Source organism: Ostrea edulis, chromosome 3, assembly GCF_947568905.1.
Source record: "Ostrea edulis chromosome 3, xbOstEdul1.1, whole genome shotgun sequence".
Classification (NCBI taxonomy): Eukaryota; Metazoa; Mollusca; class Bivalvia; order Ostreida; family Ostreidae; genus Ostrea; species Ostrea edulis.
The window spans coordinates 43,526,419-43,552,524 of record NC_079166.1 but is presented as its reverse complement, the minus strand read 5'-3'; the positions used below and the strand labels follow the sequence as shown (position 1 = coordinate 43,552,524).

Sequence of the window (26,106 nt, the reverse complement as noted above, 5' to 3'; positions counted from 1 at the left end):
TGAAAAACAAAACTGATCTCATTAGGAATATGGGGTTAAACATAAATTTTTACACTCACAATTAATATTCCAGCAAAAGACTTTAGGTTCTTTACAAGATCCACCAGTGTTGCAGCAACGATAGTCATCGCCTAGAGAAAGAGATTGCATTACTCTAAATTTCAGCTACTCACTACAGAAAGGAAATTGTGTCATTACACCAAATTCATCCTTACATTGCAGATAGAAAATGGTCAAGTGTACACATATACCATTAAAAAGGACGGTCCTTCCAACATTACCAAATGTACATGGATCTAGTACATGTACTATCAAACATATAACTATAGTATCAATGAAGATGACAAGATGGTGACCTTTTAAAGTTGTATTATTAAGAATCTTTACAGAGTTTCAAGTATCATTATTGTAATATCTCTGTATATTGGATATCGTTACAGTAACATGCCTGTGATTTCTCTCTGTATATCTGATATTGTTACTGTAACATGCCTGGGATCTCTGTATATCGAATATCATTACAGTAACATGCCTGTAATCTCTGTATATCGGATATTGTTACAGTAACATGCCTGTAATCTCTTCCTGTATATCGGATATCATTACAGTAACATGCCTGTAATCTCTGTATATCAGATATTGTTACAGTAACATGCCTGTTATCTCTTTCTGTTTATCGGATATTGTTACAGTAACATGCCTGTGATCTCCTACCTGTATATCGGATATCGTTACTGTAACATGTCTGTGATCTCTTTCTGTATATCGGATATTGTTACAGTAACATGCCTGTTATCTCTTTCTGTATATTGGATATCGTTACAGTAACATGCCTGTGATTTCTCTCTGTATATCGGATATCGTTACTGTAACATGCCTGGGATCTCTGTATATCGGATATCATTACAGTAACATGCCTGTGATTTCTCTCTGTATATCAGATACTGTTACAGTAACATGCCTTTAATCTCTGTATATCAGATATTGTTACAGTAACATGCCTGTAATCTCTTTCTGTATATCGGATATCGTTACTGTAACATGTCTGTGATCTCTCTCTGTATATCAGATATCATTACAGTAACATGCCTGTAATCTCTGTATATCAGATATTGTTACAGTAACATGCCTGTAATCTCTGTATATCAGATATTGTTACAGTAACATGCCTGTAATCTCTGTATATCAGATATCATTACTGTAACATGCCTGGGATCTCTGTATATCAGATATCATTACAGTAACATGCCTTTAATCTCTGTATATCAGATATTGTTACAGTAACATGCCTGTAATCTCTGTATATCGGATATTGTTACAGTAACATGCCTGTAATCTCTGTATATCAGATATTGTTACAGTAACATGCCTGTGATCTCTTTCTGTATATCGGATATCGTTACTGTAATATGCCTGTAATCTCTTCCTGTATATCAGATATCATTACAGTAACATGCCTTTAATCTCTGTATATCAGATATCATTACAGTAACATGCCTTTAATCTCTGTATATCAGATATTGTTACAGTAACATGCCTGTAATCTCTGTATATCGGATATTGTTACAGTAACATGCCTGTAATCTCTGTATATCAGATATTGTTACTGTAACATGTCTGTGATCTCTTTCTGTATATCGGATATCGTTACTCTAACATGCTTGTAATCTCTCTGTATATCGGATATTGTTACAGTAACATGTCTGTGATCTCTTTCTGTATATTGGATATTGTTACTTTAACATGCCTGTAATCTCTTTCTGTATTGGATATTGTTACTGTAACATGCCTATAATCTCTCTCTGCATATTGGATATCATTACTGTAACATGCCTGTAATCTCTGTATATCGGATATTGTTACAGTAACATGCCTGTAATCTCTTTCTGTATATTGGATATTGTTACTTTAACATGCCTGTAATCTCTTTCTGTATTGGATATTGTTACTGTAACATGCCTATAATCTCTCTCTGCATATTGGATATCGTTACTGTAACATGCCTATAATCTCTCTCTGCATATTGGATATTGTTACTGTAACATGCCTATAATCTCTCTCTGCATATTGGATATCGATCGTTACAGTAACATGCCTATAATCTCTCTCTGCATATTGGATATCGTTACAGTAACATGCCTATAATCTCTCTCTGCATATTGGATATCGTTACAGTAACATGCCTATAATCTCTCTCTGTATATTGGATATCGTTACTGTAACATGTAATCGTTACTGTTAACATGCCTATAATCTCTCTGTATATATCAGATATTGTTACAGTAACATGTCTGTGATCTCCTACCTGTATATCGGATATCATCACGGTAACATGCCTGTGATCTCCTACCTGTATATCGGATATCATCACTGTAACATGCCTGTGATCTCCTACCTGTATATTGGATATCATCACAGTAACATGTCTGTGATCTCCTACCTGTAATCGGATATCATCACTGTAACATGTCTGTGATCTCCTACCTGTATATCAGATATCATCACTGTAACATGCCTGTGATCTCCTACCTGTATATTGGATATCATCACAGTAACATGTCTGTGATCTCCTACCTGTAATCGGATATCATCACTGTAACATGTCTGTGATCTCCTACCTGTATATCAGATATCATCACAGTAACATGTCTGTGATCTCCTACCTGTATATCAGATATCATCACAGTAACATGCCTGTGATCTCCTACCTGTATATCAGATATCATCACAGTAACATGCCTGTGATCTCCTACCTGTATATCGGATATCATCACTGTAACATGCCTGTGATCTCCTACCTGTATATCAGATATCATCACAGTAACATGTCTGTGATCTCCTACCTGTATATCGGATATCATCACTGTAACATGTCTGTGATCTCCTACCTGTATATCAGATATCATCACTGTAACATGTCTGTGATCTCCTACCTGTATATCGGATATCATCACAGTAACATGTCTGTGATCTCCTACCTGTATATCAGATATCATCACTGTAACATGTCTGTGATCTCCTACCTGTATATCAGATATCATCACTGTAACATGTCTGTGATCTCCTACCTGTATATCGGATATCATCACAGTAACATGCCTGTGATCTCCTACCTGTATATCAGATATCATCACAGTAACATGTCTGTGATCTCCTACCTGTATATCAGATATCATCACAGTAACATGCCTGTGATCTCCTACCTGTATATCAGATATCATCACTGTAACATGTCTGTGATCTCCTACCTGTATATCGGATATCATCACAGTAACATGCCTGTGATCTCCTACCTGTAATCGGATATCATCTCGGTAACATGCCTGTGATCTCCTACCTGTATATCAGATATCATCACAGTAACATGCCTGTGATCTCCTACCTGTATATCGGATATCATCACAGTAACATGTCTGTGATCTCCTACCTGTGTAATCAGGTATCATTATTGTGACATGATTGTAGTATCTCACCTGTATATCATTGAAGTCTTCTACCTTATACCTGTAAAAGTATTGTAATGACACAAATGTGTACTCTTACCTTAATATTTGGTATTATGCGCAGAAGCCTGAACAAAATAAGAATATTGATGATGCGTGCAACATTCCAGACGATTGGCGTATCATGAACTTGTTTGGAACCACTGCAAAAAATGTCATACAGCACATCATGTATTGACATTTTAAGAGAGCACATTGCATATTTCACATGAATTGATCCATAAATGTCCCTATGGTTACCAACATTATCAAAATGATTTTACCTGAGTGGAAAGCCATAGTATCCTACAGCAAACATTTCAGTAATCTGTGAAAGGTAAGAGCTTTCAACTTAATTTAACTGCTTCAGGTTCAAGATTTTGTTCAATTTATATTTACATCTGTGTACGAATCGTATAAATCGGAAAAAGAAATTCCCACATACTACAAGCGTTATGGTGATGAAGCCATCGAAGATGTTCCAGTACTCGGACAGGTACCGCCTCCATCCCAGACATGTCAGTTTGATGATTTGTTCCACCAAGTAGTACAAGACAAAAACAAAATTCACGATCTGAAATAAAATTAAGCAGAATTAACGATCTGAAATCAGCAGAATTAACGATCTGAAATCAGCAGAATTTTCTACCATTAGCTGATTCTGAGCTTGATAAAGTAAAGTTCTCATGAGAATTCCTTCACTGGCTCAAAATCGATACGATTAATCAACAATGCCGATCTTTCAGAAACAAATACTTGCTAGTTCTACAGTCTGGGAAAAGACATTCAGAATGTCTACACAATTAGACTACTCAGCAGGCACAAATATTTATGTATGATATTTATGAATATCTATCACTAATTTTCAATCAATTAGGACACTTACATTAAGATCTGATGTGTTGCCTCCCAAACTTTTATCATACACTAATGACAGCTCCACCTGCAATTATACATAGATCTACATAGTAATATCACAAAATTCAATTCAGTATGATGTCAGCAACAAAGCCTATCAACCCAGGAACTGCTGATTGATCTTAAAACACCTATAACTACACTTAAGTGTACTGCAACTCAACATTGTAAATATGATGAATTTATAAATCAGTGTAATACATGATTTTTCTCTTGGACAGACTAATTGGCAGATACACTTATCATTATCTATATTTTACTTTATATTTTGATCTTGCTTTTTTATATCAACACAACCTTGTTATGAACGATTTACCATACTTGTATCAAATGACATCACATTACCCCCCCCCCCCCTCTCTCTCTCTTTCTCTCACCACCCCTCTCTGTCTATCTCTCTCAGTCTTTCTCTCTCCCCACTCCTCTTTTTTCTATCTCTCTCTTGCATTAATGTATGTCTATGTGTGTGTATGCATTTGTATACTTATTGTGAAATGGATCTCAATAAATTTGTCAACCAAAAAAATTCAGTATATCATAATATCACAAAACTCAATTCAATACATCATAATATCACAAAACTCAATTCAATACATCATTATATCACAAAACTCAATTCAGTATATCATTATATCACAAAACTCAATTCAGTATATCATTATATCACAGAACTCAATTCAGTATATCATAATATCACAGAACTCAATTCAATACATCATTATATCACAGAACTCAATTCAATACATCATAATATTATGATTCAAAAACAAATCAATATATCGTAATACCTTAAAAATCAATTCAGTATATCATAGTCCACGAAAATCAATTCCATAAATCGCAACACCACAGATATCAATTCAATATATTTTAATACCATAAATATCAATTCATTATAATATACCACCACAACAAGAGCTGTCAGAAGACAACATACCTTGTCGAGAAGCATGAATCTAGTAGAAAATCAATTCAATATATTGTAATACCATGAGGTTCAATTCAATATATTGTAATACCACGGAAATACAATCATTTTATCATAATACCAACAACAACAAAAATTTAAAAATTAATTCAAATATATCATACATGTAATAACACAACAAGAGGCCCACAGACCTTATCGGTCACCTTAGTACATTTTGTATTAGTTTTTTTAAAATATAACTATGCCCAAGGCTATGAAATCTAGAAAATATTTCCTGTTCTGCATATGTAATTAAGCTGCATGAATTCCAATATTTAGTTACAGTATTACTATTAAGATGTGTTCTTAACATTCAAATGCCCTTGAAAGTGCCTAAACTTTACATGACTAATTTGGATCCGTCCTTGAGTCAAATTCCTGGGGTTCTGAAATTCACAATTTTGGTACATCCTTTTCTGCTTTTCCTAAATATACATTTAGTTTACATACTATCTATTCAGCAAGAAAGTGTTTCAAATGATAAAGACAATAATCATGCAGCTATAATAATTTTGGGCCAGGCACTCTGGAACCTTAAACACCTTACCATGAAATTTACAATATTGGTAAAGGACTATACTTACATGTACTCCATCTAAATATCTATTTAGTTTCATTTTAATATCATTAGCATTAAAGAATGCATTATCTACATGTTTTACACATATACATGCAAAGTTTGGCACCTTTCTGGAGTCAGAACCTCTACTCCAGGGATCCTGAAATTTACAATTTTGGTAGAGACCTCCCTGTTTTGCATGACTATGCATTTAGTTTTTCAAACAGATCTGCAGTTGTAGAGAAAATGATTTTTGAGAATTGTTTAATGTTTGGCAGTTATTACCCCCACCTTAAGGCCACAGGGGTGCAAAAGCTCTGAAATTTACAATTTATGTTATCGTTGTTCCTAATATTTGAAAACAAGAGGCCCATGGGCCACATAGCTCACCGGAGACACCGTTGTGACTTTTAATATATTTCTCTTTATCATTCTTTCTTCCCATTAAAAATCTAAACCCCATATTGTGTTCCAAACTTATCCCAAAAGGATCACAACATAACTGAATATGAATTGCCTCAACACCAATATGACTAATATTGCTGTTCTGGATAAGACCAAGGTTGCAAGATCTTAGATCATGGTATGAAATGAAAGACCTTACAAAGAGAAATTTATAAATACAAAATATGAAAGCTCTACCTGAGAGGATTTTTAAGTTACCCCCCCCCCCCTTTAAAAGGGGCATGACCCTTCATTTGAACAAACTTGAATCTCCTTCTCCCAAGGATGATTTGTACCAATTAAGTTTGATTAAAATTGGCCAAGCAATTAAAATTCTTGAGAATATGAAAAAATGAAAAGTTTACAGACAGACAGACAAACAAAAAGGTGATCAGAAAAGCTCACTTGCACTCTGCTGAGCTAAAAAAAAAAGAAAGGGAAATGAAGTTAAAAAATGTTCAATTGTGAACACTTTTTGAATCACCTACCACTTTGGCCACAATCTGATATTAAAATCCCTACCTCTGATATCATGAAATTTACAATTTTGGTAAATTAAGGGCTACCTGCTCATTCTAAATATCTATTTAGTTTCAATAGCATTAAGACAATATTTAAAAATAAAATGTTTTACACATAAACATTATACAAGTGTATACTAAGTTTGGTCCCACCCTGGAGTCAGAACCTTTACCCTGGGGATCCTGAAATTCACAATTTTGGTCGAGAAGTTCCTGCTCAACATAACTATTAGACTTGCTCAAGTCTCTATGTTGTTTTTATTACTTTATCATTTCATTCAAATTTTTCTGTGTTTCAGAAGTCTAAATATCTGCTCTCTACCATACTTATGTCATGTTTGGCATTATTAAAAGTATTAAAGAGAGCAATGATTATTAAACATAGAGACTTGAGCAAGTCTACATAACTATATATGCATCTAGTTTTTCTTACAAATGAGAGGTTGTAAAGATTTAGATATTTGAAAATTGGCAAATTGGAAGTTTTTGCACAAACCCTAAGGCCCCAGGAGAGCAGTTAGGAGACCTGAAATTTACAATGTATGCCCCACTTATCCAAAAGATGATTCATATTTGAAAAAAAAAATTAAAATTGGAATGGTAGTTATCAAGATGTTAAAAATGTTCAACTGTTAATGAATAATGATGGACTCCGACTTATTGCAATATTATTATAAGCATGAGACATAAAGGGTTTATGAAATACATGAATGCATTACAAAACAATGATCTCATATACAAAGATAATACTAATCAAATACACGTAGTTGCTTCCATCATAAATGTTCCCCACAAGATTGGTAAGTTATATAAGATGACATTGGTAAGTGGCCTTGAGTGAAACAAAATGAAAGTAGATAAAGTGGGACTTCCCACACCTGTAAATACCCACATCAATACTTAGCAATGGATTCCCCCAGTATAACATCCCAAATGTAAGTAACAAATTATTTCAAAGAAATTATGAATTTTAATTAACTCATTCTAATTGACTCATCTATTTCAGCATAAAAGTTTCTATATATAGTATAAAATTTCTATTTTGTTAGTGAAACAGGTATACAGCATATGTCAGAGTCTGTGTTTGTGGGACTGTGTCGTACTGTGGGGACATCACAACAGGTGGCAATGAGGAGAGATATGATGGACATTGAGGAGATGGTGACAAATAAAGCAAGAAAAAGTAACCAGGAGACGTCGATGTTGAGTGGAAGTTACAGAGAAGGATTCAGAATGAAGGGATCTGACATGGATACTATGTATTGGTTTAATGAACGAGTGATCTGGGACTTATCTCAGACCCAGTTTTACAATGTACAGAGACAATCCCTGATTCTTTCTGTCGCTTCTGAAAGTCCACCCGGATTTACTTTACTTAAATTACTGACACCAAGAGCAGAGAGCAGCGTTATCTCGGCATTAGTCACAATTAATGGTGGATGGTATATATCTAGTTCTAAATACAGAGAGATCACATGTTCTAATATAATGCCCAACTCTACAGTACATGGTCCATGTGGCAGTGGAGTAATAGAGGGAGTAGAATATGACTATGCTCGCTGCTTTGTTTGTGACTTCTGGCCTCCGTCTGCCTCCTCATGGATAGACAGATGTCACACATGGCCCCAGCCACAGGTTGTTAGGGACATAGTCAGAAGTGGATGTCACTTTGTAGCAATAGGACACAAATTAGGAAATCATGAAAGCAATGAATGGAGAATTTCATTTTCTCTGGCAGAACAAAAACTTGTGTACTCTATGAACCACTGTCAATTCTTAACTTATGGTTTGCTGAAATTGTTCTTAAAAGAAGTCATTAACAATGGATTAGGTGATGCTGAGAAATTACTATGTTCCTATCACATGAAGACAGCAGTTTTCTGGATGATTCAACAAAACACAATACCTAACTGGTGTCCACAGAATCTCCTGAAATGTTTCTGGTACTGCTTTAAGCTCATCCTTAAATGGGTGTATGAGGGAGTCTGTCCTAACTTTTTCCTTCCAGAAAACAACATGTTTCTCAGTAATATCCACGGTGGAGCACAAAACAGATTATTTATTAGACTGTATGGTTTTTATGAAAAAGGTTTAGCATCCCTGCTATACAGTCCCCCCCTCAGCTCCTATATCATGAATGTCCTTTATAACCACAGACTCAGTATTTGTAAAGATGAACAACCTTTGGTATCTGAGATCGAGTTTGATCATGCAATGTTCAGTGAGATATACACAAGTCCAATACCCTCATCAGGCATCTACTTAATTAGGAAGTACCTAAACACAGTACAACAGTTGACAGTCTCACCCCTGACACAGTATCAAGTTGTCATGTTACAGGTACTTACAGCCTTCTTGCTTCACAGTGCTGTTTTTACATTACAAAACATGTACAGTAACACCACTGAAAACAAGCTGATGTATATTGATGACAGAATGTTCTGTCACATGTTGAAACTCACAGCCAAGTTTGGGTGTATTTCTGACAGGTTGTACCTTGCAATGTATTATTACAAGACACTCAGATACACAGAAGCTTCGTCTGTGATAGAGATGACAAAGGTCAAGTTAGATCAGCCATATGTGATGTATAAAGTGACAGTAGACGCAGAGAGGTATACCGAGGCTGTAGGGGGACAGTCCTGGTCTACAAAGTTAAGACATGCTGTAGCAGAGAATATCATATTAAACAACAGTATCATTTATATCAATGAATTAAAGACAGAGCAGATGGTTTCCTTACAGAACCATATTCCTTGCCTGCATATCCCGCCCCTAGTTGTGTTACACATGCTGGAGTTCTTGTGTTACAGACATATTGACACAATGAGAGCACAAACAGCTCTTAATGATCTACAGGTCCTAGTTCACCATGATCAGGGGCGGTATGTAGATGTGGACTTAAGAGACATATCATGGCAGATCCTGGGTATCTGTCAACAGATCTCAGGGAACCTCCAGGCTGCTCTATACTCCTACCAACAATCACTCGAACGAAATCCATTCAATAAAACACAAAGTGCTACTCTAATGAGAATACATGAACTCGGATAAATATAGTATTGCATGTTAGTTTATGTTAATGACTGCCATTGACTCATCATCAGTGACAGTCACCTAAGCCAAATGTGAGGACTTCAAATATTTTACAGCTTCAGTGTTCGAAATTGGTTTAAAACTTGGTATAGACCACAGATCTATGCCAAAATAAAAATGACATAGACCTCATCGAATTGGCATAGACCGCAACATTAAACATGAAAAAAAAAACAACACAAATTTAAAACATTGTTATTTACTTCTAATGTACTTTGAAAGCATATTTTCCTTATATGCACGCTTTCCATTTCCATAACAATGTACTCCTTTCATCATAACGTTTATCAGACGTCAACTTTTTGGATAACTCTATTGCTTTAAACCTAGAAAATCGGCATAGACAATTTGGTTATCCCAATTACAATTAGCATAGACTGGTGTCATTTGACACAGACTCGGTCTATCGGTCTATATGGTTAATTTCGAACACTGCAGCTTATGACACAAAGTTTCCTCTTGTAATTATGTCAAAGTTATATATACAAGTCGATATTGGTTACAGGACAATTATGAAAAATTACAATATACATGTTGGAACAAACAATGTTTCTGCTATATACCCCAGTATTATAAATAAAAATGAATCATATATGTTTCCTTATTTCTCTATATGTAAATCCTAACAATGTTTCTGCTATATACCCTAGTATTATAAATAAAAATTAATCACAGATATTTAGTTATTTCTCTGTATGTAAATCCTAACAAACAATGTTTCTGCTATATACCCAAGTATTATAAACAAGAGGCCCATGGGCCACATCGTTCACCTGAGTCACCTTGGCCCATATCTGAAGACTTTCCATATATATTTGCATATAAAACCTTAGTCCCTATTATGGCCCCAACTGGCCCTGGAGGCCACAATTTTTGCAAATTTGAATATCCATTACGTCAGAAAGCTTTTATATAAATGTCAACTTCTTTGGCCCAATGGTTCTTGAGAAGAATATTTTTAAAGATTTTTCCTATATTTGTATGTAAAACTTTGAGCTCCCCCCCCCCTTGTGGCCCCATCCTACCCCCCGGGGGCCATGATTTGAACAAACTGGAATCTGCACTATGTCAGAAAGTTCTCTTGTAAATATCAGCTTTTCTGACTCGGTGGTTATTGAGAAGAAATTTTAATTATATATTTGTATGTAAAACTTTGATCCCCCCTTGTGGTCCCATCCTATCCCCGGGGGCCATGATTTGAACAAACTTGAATCTGCACTATGTCAGAAAGTTTTCATGTAAAAATCAGCTTTTCTGGCTTAGCGGTTCTTGAGAAGAAGATTTTCCTATATATTTGTATGTAAAACTTTGATCCCCTATTGTGGCCCCATACAACCCCCGGGGCCCATGATTTAAACAAACTTGAATCTGCACTATGTCAGAAAGTTTTCATGTAAAAATCAGCTTTTCTGGCTAAGTGGTTCTTGAGAAGAAGATTTTTAAAGTTTTTCCCTATATATTTGTATGTAAAACTTTGACCCCCCCTTGTGGCCCCATCCTACCACCGGGGGCCATGATTTGAACAAACTGGAATCTGCACTATTTCAGAAAGCTTTCAGGTAAATCTCAGCTTTTCTGGCATAGTGGTTCTTGAGAAGAAGATTTTTAAAGTTTTTCCCTATATATTTGTATGTAAAACTTTGATCCCCCCTTGTGGCCCCATCCTACCACCGGGGGCCATGATTTGAAGAAACTTGAATCTGCACTATGTCAGAAAGTTTTCATGTAAAAATCAGCTTTTCTGGCTCAGTGGTTCTTGAGAAGAAGATTTTTAAAGTTTTCCCCTATATATTTGTATGTAAAACTTAGATCCCCCTTGTGGCCCCATCCTACCCCCAGGGGCCATGATTTGAACAAACGTGAATCTGCACTGTGTCAGAAAGTTTTCATGTAAAAATCAGCTTTTCTGGCTAAGTGGTTCTTGAGAAGAAGATATTTAAAGATTTTTCCTATACATTTGTATGTAAAACTTTGATCCCCTATCCAACCCACGGGGCCCATGATTTGAACAAACTTGAATCTGCATTATGTCAGGAAGCTTTCATGTAAATCTCAGCTTTTCTGGCTCAGTGGTTCTTGAGAAGAACATTTTTAAAGTTTTCCCTATATATATGTATGTAAAACTTTGATCCCCCCTTGTGGCCCCATCCTACCTCCGGGGCCCATAATTTGAACAAACTGGAATCTGCAGTATGTCAGGAAGCTTCCACATAAGTTTCAGCTTTTCTGGCTTAGTGGTTCTTGAGAAGAACATTTTTTAAATTTTCCCCTATATATTTGTATGTAAAACTTTGATCCCCCCTTGTGGCCCCATCCTACCCTGGGGGCCATGATTTGAACAAACCTGAATCTGCAATATGTTAGGAAGCTTTCAGGTAAATTTCAGCTCTTCTGGCCCAGTGGTTCTTGAGGAGAAGATTTTTAAATGACCCCACCCTATTTTTGCATTTTTGTGATTATCTCCCCTTTGAAAGGGACATGGCCTTTCATTTGAACAAACTTGAAAGCCCTTCACCCTAGGATGCTTTTGGCCAAGTTTGGCTGAAATTGGCCCAGTGGTTCTGGAGAAGAAGTCGAAAATGTGAAATAGGGCTGGGTATTGGCTGGAAATTTCGTACTATTGTGATATATTGCAATATTATACATTTATTGCATGATAGTGAGGGAGATATGAAGATTTATTCACCCAAGAAAAATCATATTCCCCGAAGGCGTTGCCCTGGGGGAATATGATTTTTCTTGGGTGAATAAATCTTCATATCTCCTGAACATTCATGCAATAAATTGTTTATTATACCGAAACAAAAACGACTACAAAAGTGCATGTGAAATTGGGAGTCCGCTCATCTATACATTGTATGAGCTGATATCGTCCTAACGGTAACACCGTGCCATCAACATATTACGGTAGAAGGTACAAACAACGAAATTCAGTGATATGATAATCAGGTTTTGTATTTCCATTCTCCTTAAATGCTAATTTACTTGCTTGCTTTTGTATCAACTAAAACCATGCGCTTCAACTGTGTATCAGAGACCCGCATATTTTCTGCCTTACGAACTATGAAAGTAGAATGACTTATTGTGACATCACAATACAATTCGTCTAACTTGACATTAAATTTATGAAAATTGCACGAGGCTGCCCAAGGGGTAAATATGATAGGGAGATATGATGTTTGAAAGGGAGATATGAAGTTTTGTGATCCCTGGCACGTGACCGTCTAGACCAATCAGATTACGCGTTGCATGGAATTCTCATACTGAGGTATAATAATCTAAATTGTATTGCAATATTTTCAATAATAATTGGAGATGTATTATTTTATCCACCTTCCATCATATTCATCACTGTTCATTATCTTCACTTTTTCATACAGAATGTACATGCATGCACCTATGATAAATAACAAATTTAAGTTTTTGCATGTTAACCAGTTTTCATTGAAAATAAACATGAATAAAAATGAAGATTCATAAACATTGTATCGTTCAAATAAAAGTTAAGTAGAGTGGGCAGGATTTTCGATCTTTAAGTTTATTGAGCGACTTATTGACAGAAATTCAGGTCCCTGTGATTATACATGAACTGCACTTTGGCAGTTGACTTATAATGACACATTTTCCTAAATTGAAAGAAAAACATGGAATGTAATGACAACTACAAGAGATAAAAGGTCATATCTCCATATATGGAAGCTGTTCGCTTACGCAATGACAAGTTCCGATAAAATGGAAGCTGTACACAGCGAAATTCAAACTCGTTGGTTTTAGTTCTCTTTCTACTCTAATTAAAATGAAATTAATGGCGAGCCAGTTGTGAAAGTAATTTCTTTGGTTGTATATCAATGCAAGGTGAAGATAACGAACAGTGATCAATCTCATAACTCCTATAAGCAATACAAAATAGATAGTTGGGCAAACACGGACCCCTGGACACACCAGAGGTGGGATCAGGTGCCTAGGAGGAATAAGCATCCCCTGTTGACCAGTCACACCCGCCGTGAGCCCTATATCCTGATCAGGTAAACGGAGTTATCCGCAGTCAAAATCAGTGTGCCAAGAACGGCTTAACAATCGGTATGAAACACGTCAGACAGCATTTGACCCAATGCGAGGTTGTACTAACGAAGTAGATCGTTATAATGACCATAGAATTTGCAAAATGCTGACTTCAATCGAGACTGTTGAAATCCCTTTACTATCAACTTGTTAGTCAGTAGCTTACCTATGATATGTGACTTGATTTTACCGAAACATGAACTGAGTGCAATTTTTATTTTGCTATATTGCTGGTATATGGGATGCATTCTATCGTTAAAGCGGGGTCCGTACATTATTACTTTAACGATAGACCATTCCATCTACGTGATGCAACATATTCGTTGTCTGGGTCCGACTGTCCCCCTATGTATTTGACTTCTGTGTTACATAATCTGCAAATGGCGACATACCTGTCTATTTCGTTAGTCTTTTTGTCTTTCTTGAACCCAAAATGCATCCATGCATCAGCTTTCGCATATTTATTTTGGCACGATTACAAAGCTGACCAACGTTTCCTCTGACATCTTTACTGTATTTAATTTTATGAATCCCAAGCTTGTAACTTAATTCCGGGCCCGAGTATTTTTTGCCGGTATATCGGTATTTGAAAAATGTATCGCAATACAATATTTTTTAACAACGAATCGCAATACACCGGAATATCGATATTATTGCACAGCCCTAATGTGAAAAGTTTACAGACAGACGGACAGACAGACAGACAGACGGACGACTGACAAAATGTGATCAGAAAAGCTAAAAAACCAAATGGGGGGGGGGGGGGGGGATCGTGAATCAGTCCATTTGACGAGACTTTTTTTTTATGCTATTACATGTGAGTATGAGAACTTACTGCGATCACAATAACATTAGCTGCTGCCACCAGGTTACCAAAGTAACCAAAGAATCTGTGAGCCACACATCTTTGGAATCTTCTTATCCATGGGTTCTGGAACCATCTAATATCCGGTTTCTGTCAATGAACATCACTCTTTTACATCACGTCATACAAATGATTAACATGCTTTCAGTTAATTTCTTTCTATATGTTTGATACTCTACCAGTACATTACATTGAAGGATAAAATTATTCTGGTTGTCCAGAAAGTTTTTTTAATTAGTATATAGAGGGTCCTTAACACCACAAAAAGAATCAAGAATCATGACAACATAGATTTACATGAGAAAATAAATTTTTTTAAAAAAAGACAAGTCAGAAATGGCCCAAGAGTGAATAACATATTCTAAATTTTAGTCGCATTAACCTCATAACGATGAAACCAACATATCTAAAAGATATGACACCAGAAAAAATGGGTAAAACTGTTCTCTGGTACAATGAAAAACTTATGGTAGATAAAAAATCAATGTCTTTGAAGGAATGGAGTAAAAACAATATTTACCTAATAAATCCGATACTGGATCAGGAGGGGAATATAATGACTTATGCTCAATTCAAAACAATATTTGATATTAAAACTAATTTTTTGGAGTAACACAAGCAGTAAAAAAAATGATGAAAGATTTTAATATTGATCATCTGATTAAAGAACAAGAACCAACTATTCTCTTTAATACACATTTTACCTTTACTAGATAATAAAACCAACAATAGAAAATTGTACAAAATATCGAATGCTAGCAAAGAGAAACCAACTAAGGGATAAACAATTTGAAATATCTAGTGAAGAATGGAGAGGAATTCATAAAGATGTTTTTATGAACACAAAAGATAGTAAATTACAATGGCTACAATATCGAGTAAATCATAGAATTTTAACTACAAACACTTTTTTGAAAATGATTGGGAAATCACACAGCGATTTATGTTCTTTTTATTTAGAGGAGAGAGAATCATTGGAACACATTATGTATGATTGTGAAAAAGTCAGTATTCTTTTAAGAAATGTGCAATGTTGGTTTACAAACCTTTTCATTCAATATAATAACTGATAAGAAGACTTTTATCCTTGGATGTTCGAAAATTAAAATGGTAAACTTTGTAAATTACCATTTGAAACATTATATATACTGTTCCAAATGTAAAGGAGATTATTTGTCATTGAGTAAATTTAAAGCCACTTGGACTAATGTACAGAGAGTGGAAAGACAAATTGCAAGTAAATACAATTGTACAGATCAGTTTGAAAAGAAATGGAAATTATTTGAAACATTAGCTCAAGTATAACGGAAACTATGATAAAACAAAAATATCCTAAAATGCTTCTTTTTTAATATTATATACATTTGCTGTAATTTTTCTTTTTCTTCGTACGAGGTGAAGTAAATGTATATTCAATCAATAGTGTGTTTAAAGTAGTATATATTTAATAACAACCTTGGTATTACATCATATATCTGACTGTTAATTATTATAGTATATTTATGAACTCAGCCAGAGTACACAGTCAATTTTTTCTACTTTCTTTACTTCCATCCTTCATTTAGTATGAATGTCTGTCCATGTGAATGTGTGAGCGAAAGAGTTAGAATTCTTTAAAAAACCCTGTACCCCCTGGTCAGGTTGGGTTGTAAGGGTTTTGTAAAAGCCTGACTATATACCTGAATAAATGTTGTTAAAACTGAAAAAAAAATTTAAGAAAAAAGCTAACGTAGTTGGTCAGGTCATCTTGTGGACCCGGTCCCAGGTTTTCATTTTCCCATGTTGACCTGATGACAGGTGATGGATTGTATAATACACTAAAGATCAAAGAGTTATTGCCCTTCCAGCACTTTTTTTTTCTAAATGATGGATCTACATGCATCTTGACCTAATCATTACCTGCTTCTGGGGAGAATCTGTTTCCATGGATTCAAAGCAAGCCTGAAACTCTAACAGTGAGAGATAGTCATCAGACATGGTGGATTTCCTGTCCAGATCCTACACACAGATACAATCATATTCAATGTACAGGCATTTTGTAATCATTAATTAAAGACTTTCTAGAACTCTGTTCAAATTTTAAGCTTCCAAATATTATATAAAGAGTTTGTTAAAACATCCAAATAGTGCACTAGAGTGATAAATAAGGGATATAAATCCAATTCAATTTTCACATTCAAAACTCTACAAATAAATAAGTCAATGACTTACCTCTCTGAGAGCTGACTTGACATGCAGGGGTAAATCAGCATGCTCTATGATCGTCTTGACATTGTACAAAGATACCCCAAATCTATAACAGAGGCAGGAAAGTCAATATGAATACACCGTTATCGTGTAATAAAGAGCTGTCCGATAGCTATCACGTCTGACATAAATACATGTAGATGATAATTAAATGGTAACACAAAATAATCTTTAATACATTTAATAAAGATTTAAGTATACTAAAAATTTGTGGTTGGTGGGTTGTGAGCTGTAAATTTTATGAATTTGTGACAATATAGTAGGGATCATAGGCAATGGTATCGCTTGAGTTCGAATTTACTATAATTAAAGAGTAATCTTTAATAGTAAATTCGAACCCAAGATATATAATTGCCGCTGGAAGGGATGGCAATCGATCAAAACTTTGTAACTGGTTAATCCTAAATTCTTTCAACTGATTAACCAGTTAATTATTTTAAAAAATGAATAAAAAACAATTATTTCACTCCAAAAACATCAATATGATAAGTAATTATATGATAAGAAAAACCACATGCAAACAAGAATATGTTCAAGAAATCAACAATGTCAGTCTTTGCAACATCAAGCCAGAGAGGTGCATCATATAATTATTTATCTTATATATCCATATCAGGTTTCCAGTTTTTCTATAAAAAAAATAATTTGTCCACAAAAGATGAAAACAAACGGCTTTGTAGTTAGTTTATCACAATTCCTGCAGAGGAGAAAATCTTATCAGACGGCATTGATATTCTAACAGGACATGTAAATCCGTTCCGAAGAATACAGCTGACATATCACACTCTCCCTGTCTCTTTTATTTTCATGTATGAGATGTGGGGGTGTCATTTTCATTATGAACGGAAAAATTGTGGTCACTAGCATGGAGTCTGTAACTTGTAATGAACACAATGATCAGTGTAACACTGCCCAGTAATTTATTTTACGTATGATCGAGCCTGAATGTGAACTTTCAAGAAGGTGTGTGATTACATACTGGACAGTAATTATCTTAATTACATGGGAGTTAACTTCGAAGATCAGTCATGAATTTTTTAAAACATCCCCTAGGCCTTTGAATATTACCCAACCCCCTTAGAAATAAGGCAATATTCTTTCCTTAAAACATAACTCGATTAATCAGTTACAAATTTTCTAACTACCTAGTATTTTTTTTGGATTAATTGTTGCCATCCCTGCTATATAGCATTATCTTTCATTTGCAAGACCCAATTTCTGATGAAAATTTTTTGCGTTTTCAATTTTTGTGATTTGAAACTGATCACGAAACAGAACATTCAATTTACATGGTATACAATACATTGTTCTCCTGACCTTTGCTCCGTGGGGGAGAGGTACCTGTCCACCTCTTTCAGGACCTCATAAGCAGCTCGAACTCCCACCCTCCTCCTCAGTAATGCAGACTGCATGGAAGTCTACAATAAACAGTTGTTGTGAATAATTCATTCATAAAAATTGTCAGGGCACCGAGAAGGCATGCATTCTTTAATAGTAAGTGTCATGCGCAATACACACAAGTACAACGACAAGCACTAGAGTACACGATACACGCGTCTGTAATTGCATGTACACGATGCAATATCTATGTTTGCATATTCAAAGCCACAATCACAACAATCTTGCACCAAAGATTCATCATCAGACGAGGGTTTATAAAGCTAAGCCTTACAGTGTGCAAGAGACGATGTCAATACAATTTGACTTTGTTCTGCATAAGACTTGAACGACGCTCCATTATTAGATGAAACGTGTCATGTGATTGCCGTCTAAATTTGTGATCCAGAAATCAAAGGTCCCTCCGTCATGATTCAGATTATATATAACCGGAATTGCACATTCCCAGGATGATTGGCATGTCTCTAAACTTTGTCAAAATTATAGTCTCAATGTCGAGTCAAACAAATTTTTCAAAATTACACAGCATCGTACAGCCATCTATCTAGTCATTAAAATAGTAAAATTAAACAATTAATTAACTATCTACCCCCAAAATGAAGCACAAGTGTAGGTTTAAATTGACAATAAAAGAATGATCTACCCCAAAGAGTTGAGTCACCTATATTGTAGGTAAATAATTAATTAACACCGCCATGTTAGCCCCAGGCATTAATCGTTATTACTCTTAACTGATGGCGTGTATAAACTACCATAACTTCAAGAAATCAAGAGTGAAAAACAATGAAATATGTTTTAGCCCAAATTTCCCTTTGAGAGATCATAAACTTGAAGAGAACAACTGTTCTTGAGATCACAAGTAAATTTGCTTAGCTATATACAGAAAAAAATTGGGACCGTGATTTCACTTCGAGCGATCAAGAAATTTGAGAGATTAAAATTTCAAGCTATCAAGAGTTACCTGTCTGTGCGAGTTGAAAGCTACAAAATGCAGTATAAAACCTCTTTATATAATTATATTAGTTAATCGCCAAAATTGGGTAGCCCGTAAAAAGTAGTTACATGTCTTTCTCTATTACACATGTGAAGGGTATCAAGACATTCCGGGGACCTGTGAGGGGGAGGGGGGGGGGGCATAGACCAATGGCTTACCATGTATTTCCCCCCTCTAATTCCAATACTGGAATTGCCACTGTGCTATTTTTGAAAGTTGGATAGATGTGACTTACCTGAAAATACCCTCTGAACTGGTTATAAATGACGGCCAGAAGCATGTTCATAAAACAATAGTTCCCTACAATATCACAGGAAAGAATCATCAGATTAGCTGAAATTCACACTGACTGATTGTAAGGTGTTTTACACCAATTTCGCAATTTAAGACATATAAATTCTAAAACAATTCTTATTTATACATTGAACTAACTTGTCCATTTGTACACTGTTTATATTTTCAGTTATGCACTCCATGAAAAGATCTCCAACTGATAAATGTATATATACTAATGAACTGATTATAAAGAGAATTGACATACACTGAACTGATTCTTACCAATGAGTAAAAATATGATGAAATACACAGCATACAGTCTGTTGTTTTGGTACACTGGCATCATAACTGAAAGTAAAAGATCAGAGGCCTGTAGGCAACAGTGCTACACCCAGTCACAACTAATGATATCCTCATAGCATTCTAATGCAACCCACCAATAGTAATTATTGATAATAAAATCAAGTCTACTATGAACTTCAAATCCAAATTTGGTACTGAAATGGGGAAAATACTACTCAAGTCAATTCTTCAACAATTTAATTTAGGTTCAAATTGTAAATATATACGGCTAACCCCCCCAATGTTAGTTGATATAACAATGTACCTTTATCCGAAAAATTGTTCTCCCCTATAGGTCTTTTCTTTCGTTAACCTGAATTGATCCTTATTTATATTGAAATGTAATGAGTTGTAATACAGAATAAAAGACTTTTAGAAATTCACAATGATTTCTGACCGTCTGGGTTGTTGGCTGTGGTGAGCAGAACAAGGAGATTCATGAAAGAGTCCAGTAGAGTACGGAAGTACTTATCCCCCTCCTTAACCTGAAACAAACAAAAGTGTTCCGAGAAGACTGCAAAATGCTGTAAAGATTCATTCTGCCTTAACAAATCACGAGTGTATTGCCAGGCTCTTTTTGAAATTTCAAGAACTTTCTGTCAATCATTAGATGCATATTTAATTGAGGTATGTACAAGGCCAGCCATATACCACACTTGGAGCAGGCAAGATTAGAAGTTTTCAAATACAATATAAATATCTATCTTTGGTTGGCATACATTTTAAACTTTATGATATAAATTTCATTTTAGATATAAATTTCATCATAAAAGCATTTTGTCTGGTCATGTCATAATCATGACTGATACAGGGTTTCAACTATTCAGTACCACTTGTGAAATACTAATATATGTACATATATTAGTATCTCACAAGCGGTCATCTCAAAAGCTTACAGAAGGTAGAAACTGACTATTCAGAGTGACTCATGAGGGTGATTGGTGGGGAAATCAGATATTTTGGATAAATCAATGGTTCTGTACAAAGAAATCTCAATTGGGTCTAGAAGGGGTGGGGTGGGGTGGGGTGGGGGGGGTGGGGGGTATATCCACACTTCAGGTGTCTGTGTTTCAGTGTACATAATTTAATGTAGAATTTATTTTTGGACATGGCTGTATTAATTTAGATTATCTTTCCTTATACAGGCAGTTGGTATTCTTACACAATCGGATGTGGGGAATTTGGAAGCCTTGTACATCACTCTTCTTTCATAAAAATCCATATAAAAATATCATGTTCAGTATAGGATTAAACATTCTTTTTAAAGAATTTATCGATGTGTAAACTCCGGACATTTTACTCACAAACTGAATAAAAGTGCAAAGCACTTTTATACTAAGTTTGTGAGTAAAATGTCTGGAGTCTACACATCAATAAATTCTTTAAAAAGAATGTTTGATTCTTATAATTCCAATTCATTTACTGTATTCACAATTTAGAAAATTTGAATAGTTTCCCCGCTCTAAATTATTTGTCTTCAGGTGCGTATGAATACATTGCGGTTTTTGGATTTATTGATGTGTAAACTCTTGTTCAGCTTTATTTTTGTCCAATCAAAACAACTGTAATAAATAACATTGGAATTATCCACACATAACTAATCTTGGTCAGTCAGCATTACAAAAATCTACCACACATTGTCTACACAATATTAACTGTAAACAGCTCCATACCACATTGGTATCGTTTGCAGGAGAGGGTGTGGTCAAGTTTGACACAGAAGCTGAGATCCCATCAGTAACATTGCTCATCTGACCATAGGGCTGAAACATTGAGGAAGTATTACATGTATAACTGTATTCATAAATACTATTTTTAGAATATATAAACAGGCAGTTTATAAATAGATTGGTACCTTCATATTCAGAAAACATCAACATTGCAATGAGAGAAAGTTTGTAATTAGATCGTTACCTTTGGAGTGGGGAACAGCAACATTCCAATGAGAGAAAGTTTGTAATTAGATCGTTACCTTTGGAGTGGGGAACAGCAACATTGCAATGAGAGAAAGTTTGTAATTAGATCGTTACCTTTGGAGTGGGGAACAGCAACATTCCAATGAGAGAAAGTTTGTAATTAGATCGTTACCTTTGGAGTGGGGAACAGCAACATTCCAATGAGAGAAAGTTTGTAATTAGATCGTTACCTTTGGAGTGGGGAACAGCAACATTCCAATGAGAGAAAGTTTGTAATTAGATCGTTACCTTTGGAGTGGGGAACAGCAACATTCCAATGAGAGAAAGTTTGTAATTAGATCGTTACCTTTGGAGTGGGGAACAGCAACATTCCAATGAGAGAAAACACAAAGAGATGTAACCCCAACAACAGCAAGACACTGAAAATGATAAACATGATTGAATATCTATTTGTTTTGAGTGATTTTCTGTATACAGGGAAACTTTTGCTTTGCGTTATTTTCACCCAGATGCACTGATACAGCAAATGATGATAATAATCTGTGTCGTTTCTCACTAGAGGGGTGTATGTATTTTTATTAAATTGCTGGATGAATGCTGACATACTTTCGGTTTATCCACGATCGATGCTGACATCAATATCATTATCTTATATTTTTGCTTTACTTTTAAAAATTCATTTGCCCATGGACAAGTTCTTCTTGTAATTTTACCTGCCTGACTCTAAATAATGGTTGTCCTGAGTGTCAGGTAGTGCTATTTGTCTACCCCAATAAATATCAAGTAAGCATACCATTTCACCCCTAATTTGATCACTAAAAAGTGTAGCTGCAGAATGCATCTCATCTACATGTTATTCCCAGATTCTGTATTTATCTTCATCATAATATTTGTGACAGGAAATTTCCGTTCTAAGCCATCACATAAGAAATTCCCAACTGACTTGTTTGTTCAAGATAAAAAACATTGACATGTGAGGCAAAAAGAAATAATTAAGGTCTTCCGTAACAACGGAAGACCTTCTACTGATTGTGCTGGTTAAGATTATTCTTATTATTCTTTTTTTTCTTCTTTTTCCTAGACACTAACTTTGAAGCTTCATATCTCGCTCGTTTCTGCATGGATTTTGCTCAAATTTTCAGGGTTTATAAACTTTACAGAACAATTTTAAAATCATATACTACATTTAAGAAATTCCCTTTTGTTCACGAGTTATTCCCCTTTGAATGAAATTTTAGGGGCTTTGGTTTCCAGACAAAGGCTCTGAGACTGTATAAGCTTGTAATGAGCAGAAAATGCATTGAAAATGAAAAGTAGGAGCATTGTAGTTGTGCACATCGTTTTTTGATTACAGCGTTTGAAATGGTGGTTGACAGGGTTAAAAAATTAGGACGCCTAAAGGAGCAAAAAATTACACATATTTTACTTTGTATCTTTTAAACTAAAAATATTTTGTTAAGACATGTAGAATAAAAGTTGTGCAAAATGTTAAGAGCTTTCTTTTGATATTCCTAAAATGGGGCTGGCCCCTTAAATTATGGATCTGGGGATCTTCAAAGTTTTCGCTTTATAACTCAAAAACGGTAAATTTTTCGATATGGCTTTCGCTGGAAAAGTTGTTTTTTAACATCTTATTGATATCATAAACATAATATTTTGCTCGAGTATTGTGTTATATATGAGTAAAAAGCTTGTCCCGCAAACAGGTAACCGTATCATTAGGTAGGTGAAGGGGGAAAAATATGTGTATAACTTAAATAAACGTGCTTTAATTGATAAATCTGACTTCATGAAATGCTAATATTCTTTTAAAATAAGGTTTTAACGTGATCTATGGTTCCTTTAAAAATCATCTATCGACAACTTTCTTTTTTTTATATTTAGTAGCTTTAATATAAACAATCGTTCCAAAGGAAAAAAAAGAGAAAAAGGTTATCTCTTTTACGATTGTTATTAAAACAACGATATATTTAATTGAAGAAACAAACCTTCAAGCATAGAATAACTCGGTCATTAACTACACGCATCTTACATACACCGCGGGGTTTGTTTTTGTTTACAATTACGTAACTGCCTCGAGGAACCATCGCGTGTGAACCAGGGCATGTACACAAAGTAAACATTGTCGTCCTAAATATAACACAGAATGTTATGTTTTTGATCATATTGGATTTTTCGAATAATTCAGTCTTTCCGGGGATGTATATACTTGTTTATACGTCCCTGGTCTTACGTTTGATTTGTTTTAAATTCAAAACTCTAGAGCATTGAGTCAGGCATCAATCTTAAAATCTGCAATTTAATATACAGTTCGTTTCTCAATCATGTCTAATTGAATGTGTGTTTAATATCGGAGATTCATCGCTGCTGGACTAGCGATCTGTGATTTCACACTACTTTAACTGAACACACAAGCTTTACTCAAATTCTTTGTTGTGAAAAAGAAAATGGATACATTTTACAAACATAACAAATTATTTCTGAACATGTTTTGAAATCAATAGTTTATAATCATGATTAAACCAAATCTAAACATGCGTATAGAATATTCAGAAACCCATGGCCGGCCAGTCTCATTTCAAATGATTTGTTGTTTTATTGTTTAAAAACAATGACTTTGATTAAACATTGATTCAGAACTCTTGGTCCAAATTATGTAACTTCGGCACGTGCCGCTGGCATGAAATTCATACGCGACTTCTGTGCGCACTGTGTACATAATATACCTACATGTATTTACGCAGATAGATATTAAAATTTAATAAAATATTCAAGATTTGAGAGCAATTTATTTGATTTGTATGTATAAATAATTCAAACCCGATGAATTGTTCTCTTCAGTCTGAATATTATGCTATCATAATTTTGTTGTGTGATAAAATATTGGTAACAGCTATAAACCTTTATTGTATGTCCTGAGCCATAAATTTCATAAATTTAAATACATGTAGTAATTTTTTCTTCATTATTGGGACTGAAAAGTTAAATGCTGAAAGAATTTAATCTCACATACACGCGCCATATGATCAAAGAATATGTCCTGGCCTTGACCCATGGTCACATTGTCAAGTTCACTTTTTAGAAAATACAAACCCTGTCCTGGTCATATCAAGTAATGAAGAAACATTTAGATTTCATACTTATAACAGATTTTCATGTTAACTGAGGCTGTATTAGGACCTGACCCAAAGACATATGGTCAAGTTCAAGGTTTTTATGTCACACAGCTCCGACGGAAGACCTCTCGTTGCTTTGCAACGAGCTTTGCTCTAGTTCTTACAACTATACAATATAACATAACTTGTAGGTTACCTGACAACCTCCGGTAAAGTCCTCTGGAGACATTTTACAGTCTTCTTCATAATACTGGAGTAATTGATGATAAAAAAAGGACGGATAATTCTACGGAACCGAGTAGCCTACAAAGGAACGATAAATCATCGTTATGGAACAAGCATTAAGAATTGAATTTCATGCACCTGCAATGTCTCGTGATTTTTATATAATAATACTGTAAATGTATCATATTTGGCGTGTACTGTATTTAGCAGAAATTCAGATTTTGCTAGGATAGCTTAGATTTTTTTTTTTGATTTTTTTTTTTGCAATACTACAGAACCCATAACCATATAAGTTGATAAAAAAGACATTTTGTAAGTAAGTAATTTATTTCCAATTTTGGGCCCAGAGGGCATACAAAGAATACAAAATTCATATACATAAATCATAAAAGAGTGATTAAAAATATCCAAAAAATAGATGAAAAATAAAATTTACAAGTTCATGATAAATCAACTTTTCTTCTTTCTGCAATGCAATTGTTTGAGTGGAAGGTACGTCTCTTCTGCTAGAGGCGAAGGTACGTCTCTTCTGCTAGAGGCACTAAAGCAAATACAGCTCCTAATGTAACACTTACACAGTGCTGCTACATCATTGCTTATAGATGTCTATAGATACAGAACTGAATTTTACAGTGCTGCTACATCATTGTTTATAGATATCTATAGATACAGAAC

At 34.8% G+C, this 26,106-nt stretch overlaps 2 protein-coding genes across 5 annotated transcripts in view; one reads left to right on the top strand and one right to left on the bottom strand.

Annotated features, from left to right (window-relative positions):
* LOC125674693 (two pore channel protein 2-like) overlaps nt 1-26,106 on the bottom strand; it is a 37,562-nt gene that overhangs the window by 6,536 nt on the left and 4,920 nt on the right. For all 4 annotated transcript variants that reach the window (XM_056157800.1, XM_048911931.2, XM_048911930.2 and 1 more), the window contains exons 6-20: nt 25,403-25,509; nt 22,437-22,509; nt 21,848-21,937; nt 20,572-20,659; nt 20,115-20,180; nt 19,792-19,856; nt 18,482-18,582; nt 17,129-17,210; nt 16,817-16,915; nt 14,888-15,007; nt 4,369-4,425; nt 3,928-4,056; nt 3,767-3,810; nt 3,544-3,646; nt 60-131 (exon numbers count right to left, since the gene is read on the bottom strand). In XM_056157800.1, coding sequence (XP_056013775.1) covers nt 60-131; nt 3,544-3,646; nt 3,767-3,810; nt 3,928-4,056; nt 4,369-4,425; nt 14,888-15,007; nt 16,817-16,915; nt 17,129-17,210; nt 18,482-18,582; nt 19,792-19,856; nt 20,115-20,180; nt 20,572-20,659; nt 21,848-21,937; nt 22,437-22,509; nt 25,403-25,509 — 1,296 coding nt within the window. The remainder of the gene's footprint in view (nt 1-59; nt 132-3,543; nt 3,647-3,766; nt 3,811-3,927; nt 4,057-4,368; nt 4,426-14,887; nt 15,008-16,816; nt 16,916-17,128; nt 17,211-18,481; nt 18,583-19,791; nt 19,857-20,114; nt 20,181-20,571; nt 20,660-21,847; nt 21,938-22,436; nt 22,510-25,402; nt 25,510-26,106) is intronic.
* Nucleotides 7,742-10,668, top strand: LOC125674694 (uncharacterized). The gene is made up of 2 exons (XM_048911932.2): nt 7,742-7,829; nt 7,944-10,668. Exons 1-2 carry the CDS (start codon nt 7,801-7,803, stop codon nt 9,946-9,948), a joined length of 2,034 nt encoding a protein of 677 aa, XP_048767889.2. The 5' UTR covers nt 7,742-7,800; the 3' UTR covers nt 9,949-10,668.

What these genes read in the sequence shown, in the direction of transcription:
- LOC125674694 (XM_048911932.2), top strand. Translation starts at nt 7,801, where the DNA reads ATGGATTCCCCCAGTATAACATCCCAAAT. An exon ending in CCCAGTATAACATCCCAAAT is followed by an intron (nt 7,830 to 7,943) that starts GTAAGTAACAAA and finishes CTATTTTGTTAG; the next exon opens with TGAAACAGGTATACAGCATA.